Source organism: Symphalangus syndactylus, chromosome 8 (assembly GCF_028878055.3).
Source record: "Symphalangus syndactylus isolate Jambi chromosome 8, NHGRI_mSymSyn1-v2.1_pri, whole genome shotgun sequence".
In the NCBI taxonomy this organism is placed as follows: Eukaryota; Metazoa; Chordata; class Mammalia; order Primates; family Hylobatidae; genus Symphalangus; species Symphalangus syndactylus.
In genome coordinates this window covers 49,677,321-49,693,505 of record NC_072430.2, presented here as the reverse complement: position 1 = coordinate 49,693,505, position 16,185 = coordinate 49,677,321, and the positions used below count along the sequence as shown (strand labels likewise).

The following is a 16,185-nucleotide window of genomic DNA, read 5'->3' as shown; positions in this document are numbered from 1 at the left end:
AAACTTGAAAGTAATAAAAATGTTCTTTAAAAGTATTGTATGATACAGACTTTTCACTACAGAATAACCTCCCAACTGGTGAAGTTTCTTGGTACCTATTTGTCTCAGCTTATGTTCATTTTAAAACCAAAATTTAATGCCTTGATATAAATCTTCCCCATTTACATCTTTTTCTGTCCTTTAGAGCGCTCTTACTCTGCATTGCTAAATGCCCATTTTTCATAGAAAAGCTATGTATGTATTTTTTGTATATATGATTAAGTTCTCCGACAGAGTCCATGACTTCTGTAATGTATAATATTTATGCAGGCTTGTTTTCTAAAGCAAAACAATATTCTCAATGTACAAAGTTTGGCCACCATCCCCACTTTAAGATGAAGTATGTCTTAATGACAGAGATACTTGAAATGTTGCTCGAAAACTATAAAACTTTGTATGGGATTCTAATAGCCAGAAACAAATGTCAGCTTTTACTAATTCCAAAGAAGAGAGAACCGCGTAAGAAGAGAGTTTTATTCAACATTATGGCATGGCCAGTGTAATTGTTCCAACAAAGGGAACCTACTTTGGTGCCCGAGGAAATGGCTGTTTGTGATGCTGGGGAAAAGTCAAGATGCTGACGCCTGATGGCTGTTCTAGCCTTTCCAGGTTTGTAACATGAAGATGGGGAAGGAAATGGCACCACTGCTGTTTGTAATCTGAGGAACTCTTCAGCATTCACTCTCCAAAGCAGTACAAAACTTACAAAGTGGGAAGTCTTAACATACTCCCATTCTCCAGGAACTCCTGTCTGTGTCATCTGGTAGGAGGGAGGAATCCTGATTCCCTCAGGTGTTTGTCATGTTAGCTTTTTGATAGCTTCAATCCACTCAGCTCGCTCAGCCTTGCTGCTGGCCTGAATGTAATAGTGTGTGTCATCCTTAGTAATCACTTTGAAGAGGTTTCCCTGGACATTCCCTTTAACCCCTAGGCAGAAAAAAGGGGGGAAAAATCAGTGATTGAATAGCCATGTGTACTTTCACCTTGAACCAGCAGAAAGTCAACTGAGACATGGACAAAAACATACAACGACATATTTATTAAATAAAAGGTATACAGTTAGAGAATCCTATCAGATGAGGTCCCCTTTTCCTCCCATTCCCTGTCCCTCACCAGTGCCCTAAGGCCTGCCAATGGTTATGTCTGGATATTCCTGGAAGCCCTCTTGCCTGCTCCCTATGGTCAAGATGGTAGCATGCCATAGATCTACCATTTCATTCACATCAAAGAATCCAGTATGTTTATGTTAAAAGCAAGCACAGAATTTGGAGTTTGATCTCAAATTGTTTAACTTATTGGAACCCCAGTTTCCACAGCCATAAGATGGGAATAATATCTTCTTACCATGGCTGGCTATTGTGAAATTAGTATTATGATACATATTAAGGTATGTTGTTAACCCTAAAGCATTGTGTAAGCCTCAGCTATTATTTTTAGGCGGAAGCTTACAGGCCATCAGCACAGAAACTGAGGGGAAAGATTATTAACATAAGGATTACTTAGTTATATTCTTAAAATGCCAAGAACATATCCTTTGTTCAATTCTGAAATTCGCTTCAAAACTCACACCACTCTGTCTCATGGAGAAAGCCCTGCTCAGCTCCCAAAGCTGTCGTTTCATTAGTGGGACATTACTGAGGTGCAGGAGGGAGGCCCCTGAGATCTTCAGGCCAGGGCTGAAGTTGCACCTTACCAGTGGGAACGCCATTATCCTCCAGAGCAGACACGAGTGAACCACGAAGAGAAAACCCACCTACTGGCCTGTTCTCGTCCTGCAGAGGAAAAGAGACCCAATTAGGAATTTGTGAATGCACAAAAGGGAAGAGTTGCACTCCCCTTACAACTCAGGCCAGCTAAAGAAGTCAATGCAAATCATTTGTAATAGAAGATGAAGCTGAACTTGGACATCATATGGCCAAAGCTGCATGCATCAGTAAGGAAGCTGGGGCCTCTTCGTTTAACAGTCGGCAGCAGTAGTGCCCGTCAATGTTGGCAGCAGTAGTGCCCGTCAATGTTGCAGTTACCAAGTCTCGCAGACTTGCAAATCTGCTTTTCATTCCTGGAGATGTCTCAAACAGAGGCTCTGATCCAATATGCTACCCGGAAAAACATTCACTGGCTTCCTTAACCCTTGTGTGCATCTTACAAAGCAATCAGAAATATATATTTATAGTAATCTTTTTTTTTTTTTGAGACGGAGTCTCACTCTGTCTTCCAGGCTGGAGTGCAGTGGCACGATCTCAGCTCACTGCAACCTCTGCCTCCCAGGTTCAAGCGATTCTCCTGCCTCAGCCTCCTGAGGAACTGGGATTACAAGCACACGCCACCACACCTGGCTAATTTTGTATTTTTGGGAGAGGCGGGGGTTCATCACATTGGCCAGGCTGGTCTCAAACTCCTGACCTCAAGTGATCTGCCCTCTTCAGCCTCCCAAAGTGCTGGGATTACAGACATGAGCCACCGCACCCAGCTATAGTAATTATTTCTGCAAAGTTGATAGATTCCTGCACATAGGACATCGTTACACAGTCTGGCATGTGCCTAGCATGAAACTTCGTGTGATACAAAACTGCGATCGGTGGTATCCCTGGACGATTCAGGGCAATTTTACACACCACGTGCCTCAGGCCCTAGGAGCCCTTCAATTAATCAATAATCAACTTCATACTGTATGTTGGGCCCAGCAAGAGGTAGGGCAAAAAATAAAATGGTTAAATAAAATACTGGAAATATTTGTACTACTAAATGCCAACGGGAGGAAAGTTCAGAGAAGGAAGGGATCTGCCCCAGCCGGGAGGGTTCAAGAGCAGTCTCAGGGAGGACAGGAGACTTGAATTGGGCCTGGATAGGAGAGTAGGTCCCCAGGACAGGAGAGGGGCATTCAGCCTAAACAGGAGGAGTGGGAGTAAAGTGCGGAACAAATTAATTGCAGAATGCCTTTGAGATGGTTCCTTATCTTGTACCTACAGCCCAGAAATTTGGCAATTCTTTTATTTCCTTTGCACACTTGCTTTGAGTAATCTCTTCTGCACTGTTTCCATCTACGTACGTATGTGAGCATTTGTGCGTGTGTACATATATATGTATGTATGTATATTTACATGTATATGTATTTATAGATAGGTGTGTATAGGCACATATGTGTGTATATATATTTTCTCAGTTTCCTATTTTAAAAGCCGAGACAGCAGACTCATCAGGGGCACAAAGAAAGTAGGTTAGGCTAGACCACGGTGAGAGTTAAATACAAAACTAAAGTGTTTTTTCATTTGTTTATTTTTTCCTTGCTTCAAACAGGATTTGAGGTAGCCAGGAAGGAAGGAGTTTGAACTCCATCCTGTAGCCAGGCCACCATGACCCACAGAGAGGTCAACTGGAGCTTTTTGGAGGCTCCTCCTGCCACATCCCTCCCTGGCCCTGGGCCCTCCTGTGGCCTAGCTGGGTCCAGGCGGTTCCTGATTGAAGCTCAGTGAGGAAGGAACTGCCCACTCTTCACTGTTTCAACAAAAACTAATGAAAGTCATACATCGCCCAAGACAAGGCTGAACAGCTAACTAAAGGGCCCTTTTTCTTTGCTTTTGACTGGAATTAGATCCACTCAGCATGTGGTAATACCTAGTATCAGAAACAGAAAAATGATTTTTTTTAATTTGCCATCAAAGTTTTTTAAAAAGCAAATTAGTAAATTATGGCTTAAATATCATATGGTAACAGAAACTTTTCAAAACATAGGTGGGGAAAAGTGGAGGGAGGCAGAATTAATGGGATCTTTGAATGGAAAGTGTGGAGAGGCTGGGAAGTGCCAGTAGGAGTCTCTGTCAGCCTACCTCATCCTCCCTATTCACAAAGCAGGCTTTGGGGAAGAACAAAAGATGCTTTTCCTCTGAAAATGATAAAGATGCCCTCCCATAAAAAAGTGGGGGATTAGGCATAGAAGAAATCGCTCTAGAAGCAGGCACCTATGTGATGACAGGGCAGAGCAGCTTGGACTGTGGAAGGAAAGGCATGGTGCAGCAGACCTTACGGCGGGTGCCAGGGGAAGGCAGGATGTCCAGCCAGCTGCCCGCTGTGCCAGGAGAGGAGTGTCTGGGGGCATCACGACATGGGACCAGCACGAAGCCAGCATGCGCACTCACTTTGGAAGGGTCGTAGTAATGCAGGAAAGCTGGATCCTTCCTTAGGACAAAGCGACGCACCTTCCAGTTTTTCCTCTTGTGCCCCTGGGGCAAAGAAATGGTTCAAAGCTCATTGGTGATAGCTGCATGTCCCTCTCTCCTGCATCTATGCATGTAATGCCAAACCCCCAACAAGCCAGCCCGCTCCAATGGGACTACATTCTAAAACCAATCCGTAGGAAACCTGAGGATAGCAATGACATGTCACAGACCTCCCTGCCCGCACCCCCACTCAATGACACTGTAGCAAAAACGCCATCACCTTAAGTCAAGTCGACAGAGCCAAAGAGAGTCCATGCAGAAGGAAAGGGGACACACAATACTCAGGGCATAAAGGAGGACAGGGAGGCAGCAGGTGTCAGCTGGGCTGGGATCACACAGGCAAACTTGAACCCAAGGGCACCAGCTAAGGGCCAAGTCAGTCCAAAAACAAACCTTCAGCTACATGTATATTTGTCAGTCTACATGCGTGCCCACATGTGCAGTAAAACCACTTTCACATTGTGCATTAGGAAAAAAGCAAGAAACGATCAATTATATGATAAAATCTAAATGTGTAAGAAGCTGACGTGTGTGTGTGTATGTGTGTGAGACTTTCTTTGGCCTCACTGACCAGGAGGGCTAAGGTTAGATCACAAACCTTAGCCCTCCTAGTCAGGAACACCCTCAGAGTCCCTCCCACACCCTTCTCAAGCTCCCCTAGGGGCCTCTCTTCCTCCCCTCGGGAAGGACTCCTATCAGGCCCAGCAGAAGCAGGGCCTTGGTGTAGACAGGCAGCAGTGGGGATGATAGGAATCTAAGAGCAGATGAGGATCCTGACATGCAGGAAGCAGGTGACAGCAACAGCACATGCTCTGAATAATGATGGGAGTGGTGCCGAGCCGTGTACGTGCCCTCTGTGCAGACACACACATTCACATGGTATACAATATGTGCACAAACACGAAGGCTGTGCAAAATGTCTGCTACACTTCCTGTGCCAAGGACAGATGATTTTGTTCAGAGAATACCCTTTTTGTTAGGCACAGGTAGGAATGCTGCAGGACACGGCTTGCCTCTGGTTCAACACAGCTGCTCTCCCAAACACGGTTTAGGAGTAGTGGCCGTGGCCAGACTTTGAACACTGAGCCTTACAGTGGAGAATCTGATCTTCCACCTACCAACATGGTGGAGAAAATTGTTTTTAGCTCAGAAAGTGTATCAAGGGGGTGTACAGAATCTCACAAGGGAAGGCAGAGACCCCAGGACACCCCAAGGAACAGAAGGCCAGCAAATGTAAAACCTCAAGCCAGTCAGCAAAAGCCTCCAAGACAAATACATGAAGCTGGGCAACTCTGTAGAAGTTGTTTTTTGATGTTGTGATAATTGTGTGTGTGTATAGTACATTTTTCCTGAACAGTCCTTGTGTCTGGTACACATGTGTGTGTGAGTGTGGGCATATGCCTGTTCTTTGACTTGCTCCTGGTGGCTGGCGCTGGGCTCCTGCTTTCGTAGATTTTGCTGTAATTGGTGCCCTCCAGCAGCCTCAGCCCTTCCCTTCTTCTGGGCTCACTGCTCCCTCCCCTAAGCTTGAGAACTGTCCATCTCTCTTCCCTGCTCATAGCAGCCATACCTGCTTGGCCAGGTAGCCTTGTTTCACCACCGTGCCACTTAACTCCACAGTGCTCAGGCTAATTTCTTCCTTGGGGCTTATCTTCTTTTTGTAGCTCTCAGCCTAGGGGGAAGGAGGGAGCAAGGACTCTGCTATAGAAAAGACCCAGGCCCAGGCTATGGCAGCTGTCAGAGGGGAAAGGAAATTCCTCAGGACAGGAACCTCATTCTGCATCAGGATGAAGGCGTCCCCGAAGCCCAAGGTCTCCTCCCATGACTGTGGCCCCCAGGCCCCCACTCTGTTGTGTGTTCCTTAGCTTTTGCCCTGGTGGCAAGAAGAACCCACTCTCCAACTTACAAAAGTATACAGGGCTGTGGAGTCATCCAGGAACTGCTCGGCCAGATCCCCAGAGCGAATGGCTCCCATGCTTCGGACACCCACGGGCCTGAGGAAGTTCTCCTCCATGAGCATGGAGGCCAGGGTCACCGCCTCCAGACGGTTGGCCGTGATGCTGTTGGAGATGAGCCAGTCCACCAGGGAGGAGCCTAGCCAAGGGCGCACCAGTCAGATGAGGGGTGATGGACCAGCGTCCTTGGGGTGTGTGGCCAATGACCTCACTGACTTTGGCCCTCTGGGCAGCCTCCGGGCTCTACCCAAGAACAGACTGAAGGCCACACCTGCTGCATAGAGCCGTGGCTGCACACCCACACATGGCCATCTCAGGCCAGCCTGTTGCCCAGCAGGCAGCTCTGACCTCAATACAGGGTGGTCAAGCACACAGCTGAGCCCTGCATCACCATGTCCCAGGTTGACTGCCCAGCATGGCCCTGGGGGACAGGCTCACCGAGGAAGGTCTTTTTATAGGTGCTTCCCTGCTCCATATTGGGGCTTGAACGGATTCCGGTGCTGCTATCATGCATCTTGTCCACGATGCGACTACACGGAAGGGAAGGCAAAGGAGAGGGAACCCTCATCACGCTGGCAGGTATAAGGGAGGGTACTGAATCACTGCTAAAGGTATAAAGCAAGTGGCAAATGGTGTGACACACATCACAAAGCAAGGGGGTGTAGGAAAGCAGCCTTTTGCATGGCAAGAGCAATGCCATCTTGAAGTGAAGCACCATGATGATTGATTTTTTTGTTGTTTTTTGTTTGTTTTGTTTTTGAGACAGAGTCTCGCTCTGTCACTCAGGCTGGAGTGCGGTAGCGCGATCTCGGCTCACTGTGACCTCCACCTCCCAGGTTCAAGTGTCTCCTGCCTCAACCTCCAGAGCAGCTGGGATTACAGGTGTGTGCCACCACACCCAGCTAATTTTTGTAGTTTTAGTAGAGACGGGTTTTCACCATGTTGACCAGGCTGGTCTTGAACTCCTGACCTCAAGTGATCCGCCTGCCTCGGCCTCCCAAAGTACTAGGATTACAGGTGTGAGCCACCGTGCCTGGCCTGATGATGGATGTTTGACTCCTGCATACCACGGTGTTCCCATAGCACAGCTCACCCAGCAGTCACAGGTTTCACAAGAAAGTCTGAGGCACGACTAGCTGCACATTTTCCCAAAAAAGCTTGCTATATAAAGGGTATTTTCTGGAGGACAAGTGTGGTGATTCACTGTCTCTAGGCCAGCAGGGACATCACTTCTGTTTGTAAGTCCCTATTAAATGCCTCTTTGTGAGAAACTGGATTTGTCAGCCTCTTTCTCCTGCCTCTCAGCTCCCCTTGTAGGTAGGTTTGTTTATACCTCCTCACCACAGAACGGGGTGTTCAGTTATGCATCAAAATTTGAGAGGCAGGATTTTCAGACATTTCTTTTCTTCTTGCTTATCTAAATGCTCTTATATTTCTATGCCAGACACACACTGCTTTTGTAGTAAAACCAAAAAGGTGTGACTTTTAACTTACAAACAAGAGTGTATGCTGGGCACAGTGGCTCACACCTGTCATCCCAGTGCTTTGGGATACTGACGGGGGAGGATCACGAGCCCAGGAGGTCAAGGCTGCAGTGAGCTATGATCGAGCCACGGCACTCCAGCCCGGGCAACTGAGTGAGACCCCGTCCCCAAAAGAGAAAAACAAGCCCCAAGAGTGCACAGTAGCCCACATGATTCTCTGTGATCCCCTGCATTAAGTCCAAACCCCCTCAGCTACTTTTTGAACTATCTTTAAACCCAGCTGCCTATCCACCCTTATCTGCAGCTGATCCTCCCTGCACCCACCAGTGTTCAGCAGCTCCCTAGACCCATAGGAGGTGTACAGTCAAGATTTCAGTGCCTGGTAGGGAGTTTTTGTGAGCCCAGGAATGGATTCATACATCTTTGATGGGTATTAACAGTTCTGTTGCCTGGGAGGTTGGTGGAGATTTACTGTGGTTTGAATGTTTATCCCAAAACTCATGCTGAAAATCCCCAATGTTGCAATATTGAGAGGTGATGCCTTTAAGAGGTGATTGGGTCATGGGGGCTCTGCCCTTGTGAATGGATTAATCCATTCATGGATTAATGGGTTAAATGAGTTAATGAATTATCATGGGAATGGGACTGGTGGCTTTATAAGAGGAAGAGAGATCGGAGCAAGCATATTAGCATGCTCAGCCCCCTCACTGTGTGATGCCCTGCACTGCCTCAGGACTCTGCAGAGAGCTCCCACCAGCAAGAAGGCCCTCACCAGATGCAGCCCCTCAACCTTGGACTTCCCAGCCTCTATAATAAGAAATCCCTCCTTATGAGTTACCCAATTTCAGGTATTCTGTTATAAGTAACAGAAAACAGACTAAGACGAGATTTGGGGGGAGCTGTGACACAGCCCTGAGCACCCTGGCTGAAATGGAATGGGGGTCTTGTGTCATGGAGGTGTGCAGAGGTGGCAAGAGCCACAAGAGATCCCACAGGAATGGGGCAGGTAGGTAGGGCCACTCCCAAGCAGAGAAAATAATATACATGGGACAGGAACAGCTGAAGGCCCTGAAGCACCGTGGTGGCACCAGCCAGGCTGTGCAGCAAGCACAGAGCCCCCACAAGGGGCAGGGTCCCCTGCCCACCAAACACAGGCAGGAGAGGCTGCCACAGAGCCCGGCAAGCGGGGCACTCACTGCAGGCTGATGTGCGGGGGCAGCTTGAAGGAGTTTCTCAGGCTGTGCAGCTGCTGGACCTTCCCCGGCTGCCCTGCATGAATAGCCCCGGTTATCTCAAAGGCCCAGGCATCCCGCTCCTCTCGAGAACAGGCCTCCAGGAAGTACTCTGTGGATGTTTGAGTCTTCAGCTTAATGAGGAGCTGTGGGAAGAGAGAGCCAGTCAGGCCAGCACTCAGGCAGAGCAAGAGGACTCTGGGCAGCAAAAATGAGGGGGCCCCGGGAGAATCTAGGTGACAGTGACTGCCAAATGCCCAGAGCCCTCGGCCACACAGCAGGTGGTCTTTAAAGATTCACTTGGACACCTCCAGTGACAGGAAGCTGGTGGCCTCACACTGCAGCCTTTCCCTTGTGGACAAAGTAGTTACTGTAGGGCCTGCTTCCTGGACACACTAGTTCTGTTCTCTCTTCTAGAACCACACAGATGAAGACTCACCTCCTATGACAGCCCCTACACTGAAGAGGGAAATGCCCAGGCTTTAAAGTCAGACCCATCTGAACACAAACCCCAGCTCTGCCACTTGGCTGTGGACTCCCGGGCTCATTAGGAAATGACAGGATATTAATGCCTACCTCAAACGGACGGTTAGTCATGCTCCCTTCCGTCCTCTTTCCTGTGTCTAAGCATCACGTCTTTCACACATTTCTCATAGGATATAGTTTCAGCTCCTTCCCATCAGGTCGCTTTGTTTTGTTTTTTGTTTTTTGTTCTTTGTTTTTCTCTTGAGACGGAGTCTTGCTCTGTCGCCCAGGCTGGAGTGCAATGGCGCGATCTCAGCTCACTGCAACCTCCGGCTCCCGGGTTCAAGCGATTCTCCCACCTCAGCCTCCGGAGCAGCTGGGATTACAGGCGCCCACCACCACACCTGGCTAATTGTTGTATTTTTAGTAGAGACGAGGTTTCACCATGTTGGCCAGGCTGGTCTCGAACTACTGATCTCAGGTGATCAGCCTGCCTTAGCCTCCCAAAGTGCTGGGATTACAGGCGTGAGCCACCGTGCCCGACCCCATCCAGGTCACTTTGTGCTAAGTGTCCTACACTTGGTCAACATTCTCATAAATACGGTGCATGGAATGGAACACGCAGCTCCAGGAGAAGCCTGAGCCCACTGGCTGTGGGCAGCTGCAGGGCACTGTAGACTCACTCAGTGCTGTCAGAAGAGAATCTTTTTCATGTAGGCCACTTCTCTATCTTTTAAGTGCACATTTATGGTTTTTTTTTTTTTTATCAATTGTGGGATTGATAGGAGACTATCAATCGGGTGGTAGGCTGGATCCATCACTTCTGCTGGAAAACAAGCATTTTATTTCATTCTGAATCTATTTTCCAAAGGATTCTCTTGGCTTATTATTTTGCTTACAAACGTAGTCAATGTCCCTCATCTAAACTAAATGGTGAATAAGACATGGCTGGGCCAGGCGCGGTGGCTCACGCCTGTAATCCCAACACTTTGGGAGGCCGAGGTGGGCGGATCACGAGGTCAGGAGTTCAAGACCAGCCTGGCCAATATGGTGAAACCCCGCCTCTACTAAAAATACAAAAATTAGCCGGGCGTGGTGGTGGGCACCTGTAGTCCCAGCTGCTCAGGAGGCTGAGGCAGAAGAATCGCTTGAACCCGGGAGGCAGAGTTTGCAGTGAGCCGAGATCACGCCACTGCACTCTAACCTGGGTGACAGAGAGAGACTCTGTTTCAAAAAAAAAAAGACATGACTGACTCATGGTCCTAAAGAACACCACAGGCAGGGCTCAGTGGCTCACGCCTATAATCCCAACACTTCGGGAGGCAGAAGCCACACCCACCTCTCTCCATGTATACTCTTCTTACTTTCACTCAAGACATTCTACCTGTCCAGAATGACTGCCTCTCTCCTTGTTCCATCTTTGCCCACATCTCTATTCCTGAAGTGTTGCCTGACCCAGCCTGAAATATCTTTTTCCTCTTCAGGGATAAAGGGTTTTCTGCAGCTCTTGATAGCTGTGGCATCATTGGAATGCCAAATGTTTTTCAATTAACCACTTGCTTTCCCAATAAAATGAGCAACTCTATGAAGAAACAATCTTACCATTTTCTTCCTTGATACCTCCATGCCTTGCAAATGTCTTGGCACATAATGGGCCCTTGATAAATAATTTATTGGGAGACTTTTTTTTTTTTTTTTTTTCAGGAGTCTCATTCTGTCGCCCAGGCTGGAGTGCAGTGGCATGATTTCAGCTCACTGCAAACTCCGCCTCCCAGGGTCAAGATCACTTGACGTCAGGAGTTCAAGACCAGCCTGGCCAACATGGTGAAACCCCATCTCTACTAAAAATACAACAATTAGCTGGGCATGGTGCAAAATTGTGCCACTGAACTCCAGCCTGGGTGACAGAGTGAGACTCTATCTAAATTAAAAAACACACACACACCACGGAGCTGCTCCTCCAGTAGTAGTAGCTTGGCAGTGATCTCATCACCACTGTGGAAGAACAGAGTTCAGCCAGCTTCCTGAACCCATGCTGTCAGCCTGTAGTTAACCATTTCAATGAACAGAATTTTAGGACACACTATAAAATTCCACACAAAATTCTGGCACTCTTTTTACATGTTCTCTAATTTTAAAAAGTATGTGTGTATATATTTCATGATTTGTTCTTAGGGAATCTATTGGCTCCTCTTGATCTAGCCCAAGTACGCATGAACCAGGCAGGTGACAATTTGAGAATTTTATGTAGATTTTTTTTTTTTTTTTTTTTTTTTCGAGTTAGGGTCTTGCTCTGTCTCCCAGGCTAGAGTGAAGTGGCATGGTCATAGCTCACTGCAGCCTTGAGCTCCTGGGCTCAAGCAATCCACTTGCCTCAGGCTCCCAAAGTGTTGAGATAACAGGCGTGAGCCACTGCACCTGGCCGTGTCTGGTCTTGAGATGCTAAAAGGAAGAGGATGCAGAGCCCATCTTTTCCCAGGCTCAGCATCCTCTAGTGGTCCTACAGCTACCCCAGCAGAAAGCTACCCCTGCCTGACTTCTCACTTTTAATCAGTGACACCTCCAAGCTTGCAGTGGAAATAATGGAATGACATTTCATTTGTGCAGCCTCCTAGGCTGGAATGATACTCAATGCCTCCTTTTCCCTTGCCCTCAACAGCCAGTCAGCCACCAAGTCCTGTTGACATTTCTTTCATAATGCTTTCTCCTGTTCATCCCTTCTTCTTGCCTTATTTCATGGCTAGATTATTTTAATAGCTCCTTTTGTTTTTTATTTGAGAAAAATTTGAAATTACAGAAGAATACAGAGGTAAACATAACAAATGCCAGTAAACCCACCACCCAGAATGAACCATCATTAATATTTTCTTATACTTAGAAGATTCCTTAATTGACCTCATTTGTCTTCAGTCCTTTCCTCTCCTGAACACGGCAAGCATAGGAGAGTCAAAGAAGAAAAACACGATAAGAAAGAAAATGGTGAGATTCCTTTTTATGGACCTAGAAATCTTATTAGTAACTGAACTAAAACTAGTTCTTCCTTTTATTCTTTCTACACTTTTTTTTTTTTTTTTTTTCAGAGACAGAGTCTCACTCTGTCACCCAGGCTACAGTGCAATGGCATAATCATAGCTCACTGTAGTCTTGGACTCCTGGGTTCAAGTGATCCTCCTGCCTCAGCCTCCAAAGTTGCTGGGACTACCAACACCTGCCAACACGCCCATCCAATTTTTTTTTTTTTTTAGAGATGGGGTCTCACTATGTTGCCCAGGCAGGTCTTGAACTCCTGGGCTCAAGCTATCTTTCCATCTTGGCCTTCTGAAATGCTGGCATTACAGGCGTGAGCCACTGTGCCAGGCCTATATTTTTGTTTTTCTGAGATGTAGTCTTGCTATGTTGCCCAGGCTGGTCTCAAACTCCTGGGCTTGAGTGATCCTCCCACCTCAGCCTCCTGAGCAGCTAGAGTCACAGGTGTGTACCAACACACCCAGCCTTCATTTTGGTCTTTCTAAGAGAGTTTTCTTTTCTTTTTTTTGTTTTTTTGAGACAGGGTCTTGCTCTGTCACCCAGGCTGGAGTGTAATGGCATGATCTCGGCTCACTGCGACCTCCACCTCCTGGGTTCGAGCAATTCTCCTGCCTCAGCCTCTTGAGTAGCTGGGACTACAGATGCCCACCACCCCGCCTGGCTAATTTTTGTATTTTTAGTAGAGACGGGGTTTCACCATGTTGGCCAGGCTGGTCTTGAACTCCTGACCTCAGGTGATCCGCCAGCCTTGGCCTCCCAAAGTGCTGAGATTACAGGTGTGAGCCAATGCGCCTGGCCTCTAAGAGAATTCTCATCAGACCATGCTCTCACTCAAAATCTTCAATGGCTCTCCATTACCTCCATCTGGCCCAAACCAAACTCCTATCACTGATTTGGTGAACATTCCCCTTTGACCACACTGGAGGCCCTACTCCCCAGAAGCCACACCCACCTCTCTGCATGCATTCTCTTCTTACTTTTACTCAAGACATTCTACCTGTCCAGAATGACTGCCTCTCTCCTTGTTCCATCTTTGCCCACATCTCTATTCCTGAAGCGTTGCCTGACCCAGCCTGAAATATCTTTTTCCTCTTAGGGATAAAGGGTTTTCTGCAGCTCCTGATAGCTGTGGCATTGGAATGCCAAATGTTTTTCAATTAACCACTTGCTTTCCCAATAAAATGAGCAACTCTACGAAGAAACAATCTTACCATTTTCTTCCTTGATTCCTCCATGCCTTGCAAATTTCTTGGCACATGATGGGCCCTTGATAAATAATTTATTGGGAGAAACTTTTTTTTTTTGAGGAGTCTCATTCTGTCGCCTAGGCTGGAGTGCAGTGGCGTGATCTCGGCTCACTGCAAACTCTGCCTCCCAGGGTCAAGCGATTCTCCTGCCTCAGCCTCCCAAGTAGCTGGGATTACAGGCCGCTGCGACCACACTCAGCTAATTTTTGTATTTTTAGTACAAATAGTAAAAATATTGGCCAGGCTGGTCTCAAACTCCTCACCTCAAGCAATCTGCCCATCTCGGCCTCCCAAAGTGTTGGGATTACAGGCGTGAGCCACCAGGCCCAGCCTAGACTTTTTTAATGGTAGGGTTGAAGCCACCCCTTACTTCTGGAACACAGACCCCTCAGGGGATGAAAGCCATCATAGTGAACCCCAAGATAGCATTTGTGTGGTGCCTGCCTCCCAGCCCATACAGTACTCTAATACACTGTGACCTTCATGGTCCTCACCACAACCATGTGAGACACTCAGGGGTAATTATTTCATCCCATTTTACAGATGAGGAACGAAGGCTCAGAGAGGTTTAGCTACTTGTCCAAGCTCACATACCTGGTACGTGGCGGAGCCAGGATTTGAATCCAAGTTCTTCAATTCTAACTCTGAGCTCTTCCTCCTACCCACACCACTTTCCCAAAGAGGCCAGAGGTGGGAAGGCTGTGGAACAGAGAGGAGCTGGACAGCAGGGGCCGTCACTTACCGGTCGGTTTTCATACTCCAGGCAGGGGCAGGTGATGGTGCAGCCATCGAGGAGGATCCGGCCCTTGGGAGGGGTCACTCTCCGACCCCCCTCAAGCTTGTAGTACACCAGCGTGTTCTGCCGAAGGATGAACCATCGTGCCTTCCAGTTGTGGACAATGTGGCCCTATGGACAGACAAGAAAGCCCTGAGGTGAGGTGGTCAAGGGGAGGGTGTGGTGTTCAGGGAGGGGTGTCCGGTGGCACAGGTAACCAGACTGTGCTGTGGAAATCACTCTCCAAGGAAGACAGCAGGATTTGTGTCTGGATCTCTTTTGACTACGTAGCAAAGACCTTTGGCACTGACCTTCTAGTTCCTATTTGGCCATTTCTCGGGTTATAAACCTTGAAAGAAACTACAAAGTAAAAAGAAGAGAAAAATCACTCGCCTGTAATCCTACTGCTAGGAGACAGCCATTGCTAACATATTGTATTTCCTTCCAGTCTTTTTTCCTTTCAGTTTTTGCCTTCTGGTTTTTTTAAAAAATTAAGATTATTTTACATATAGTTTTATTTTCTAGTTTTTTTTTTTTGTTCTTGTTTTATAGACAAGGTCTCAAAAGAGACAGGCTGGAGTACAGTGGCATGACCTCAGCTCACTGCAGCCTCCCTTTCCTGGACTCAAGTGATCCTCCCACCTCAGCTTCCTGAGTGGCTGGGACTACAAGCGTGTGCCACCACACCTGGCTAATTTTTAAATTTTTTTGTAAAGACGAGGTCTCACTGTACTCCCTAGGCTGGTCTTGAAGAACTCCTGGGCTTCTGTGATCCTCTCACCTTGGCCTCCCAGAATGCTAGGATTACATGCATGAGCCACCATGCCCGGTCCCTGTTTTGTTTGGCCTTGCTGAGCATCTTCTCACACCATTAAATTTCTGTAAAACATATTTTTAATGACAATTATGTGGATACATAGTTTACTTGCCAACTTCTATTGTTTGCAACTGAGGTTGTTCCATTTTTTCCACTGTTCTGTAATGAATATCCTTACATGTAAATTTTGACCTGCATCTATTTTTTTTCCTTTGGATATATTCCTAGAAAGAATATTACTAGTCAAAGGATGTGTGCAATATGAGGCCACTTACAGTCTCCCAGAGCTAAGGACTCTGACAGTCTTACCTAGCCAGGTGTGGCAGGCTTAAAAAGAAGGGTAGTTTAGGTGGCTGTCAGGTGGCAGGAATAAAAAGGGTAGTTTAGGTGGTTCTCAGGTGGCAGGAATAAAGAGAAGGGTAGTTTAGGTGGTTCTCAGGTGGCAGGAATAAAGAGAAGGTAGTTTAGGTGGTTCTCAGGTGGCAGGAATAAAGAGAAGGGTAGTTTAGGTGGTTCTCAGGTGGCAGGAATAAAGAGAAGGGTGGTTTAGGTGGTTCTCAGGTGGCAGGAATAAAGAGAAGGGTGGTTTAGGTGGTTCTCAGGTGGCAAGAATAAAGAGAAGTTAGTTTAGGTGGTTCTCAGGTGTCAGGAATAAAGAGAAGTGTAATTTAGGTGGTTCTCAGGTGACAGGAATAAAGAGAAGGGTAGTTTAGGTGGCTCTCAGGTGTGTGGTAGAGCCAATGGGCAGAATAGTCAGGTGAACATGGAGAGCCTGTTTCTAGAAAGATCAGTGGATGGGGAAATGTCTGCTGAGGGATCAGAAAGGAATGAGTTTAGTACACAGTCACAAAAGCACCTTCCTGGGATATTTCCAAAGCCCAGCTTAGGGCTAGGTTCTAACCGACAGAGGTGCTTTACCTGAATCAA

The 16,185-nt window shown here is 47.2% G+C and overlaps 1 protein-coding gene across 1 annotated transcript in view; it reads right to left on the bottom strand.

The window, feature by feature from the left end:
• Positions 1-289: 289 nt before the first annotated feature.
• The window catches only part of PLEK2 (pleckstrin 2), a 28,223-nt gene continuing 12,327 nt past the window's right edge, over positions 290-16,185 (bottom strand). The window contains exons 2-9 of the mRNA XM_055291374.2: positions 14,409-14,573; positions 8,892-9,073; positions 6,650-6,741; positions 6,163-6,350; positions 5,827-5,928; positions 4,176-4,259; positions 1,733-1,811; positions 290-966 (exon numbers count right to left, since the gene is read on the bottom strand). Coding sequence (XP_055147349.1) covers positions 839-966; positions 1,733-1,811; positions 4,176-4,259; positions 5,827-5,928; positions 6,163-6,350; positions 6,650-6,741; positions 8,892-9,073; positions 14,409-14,573 — 1,020 coding nt within the window. The 3' untranslated portion in view covers positions 290-838. The remainder of the gene's footprint in view (positions 967-1,732; positions 1,812-4,175; positions 4,260-5,826; positions 5,929-6,162; positions 6,351-6,649; positions 6,742-8,891; positions 9,074-14,408; positions 14,574-16,185) is intronic.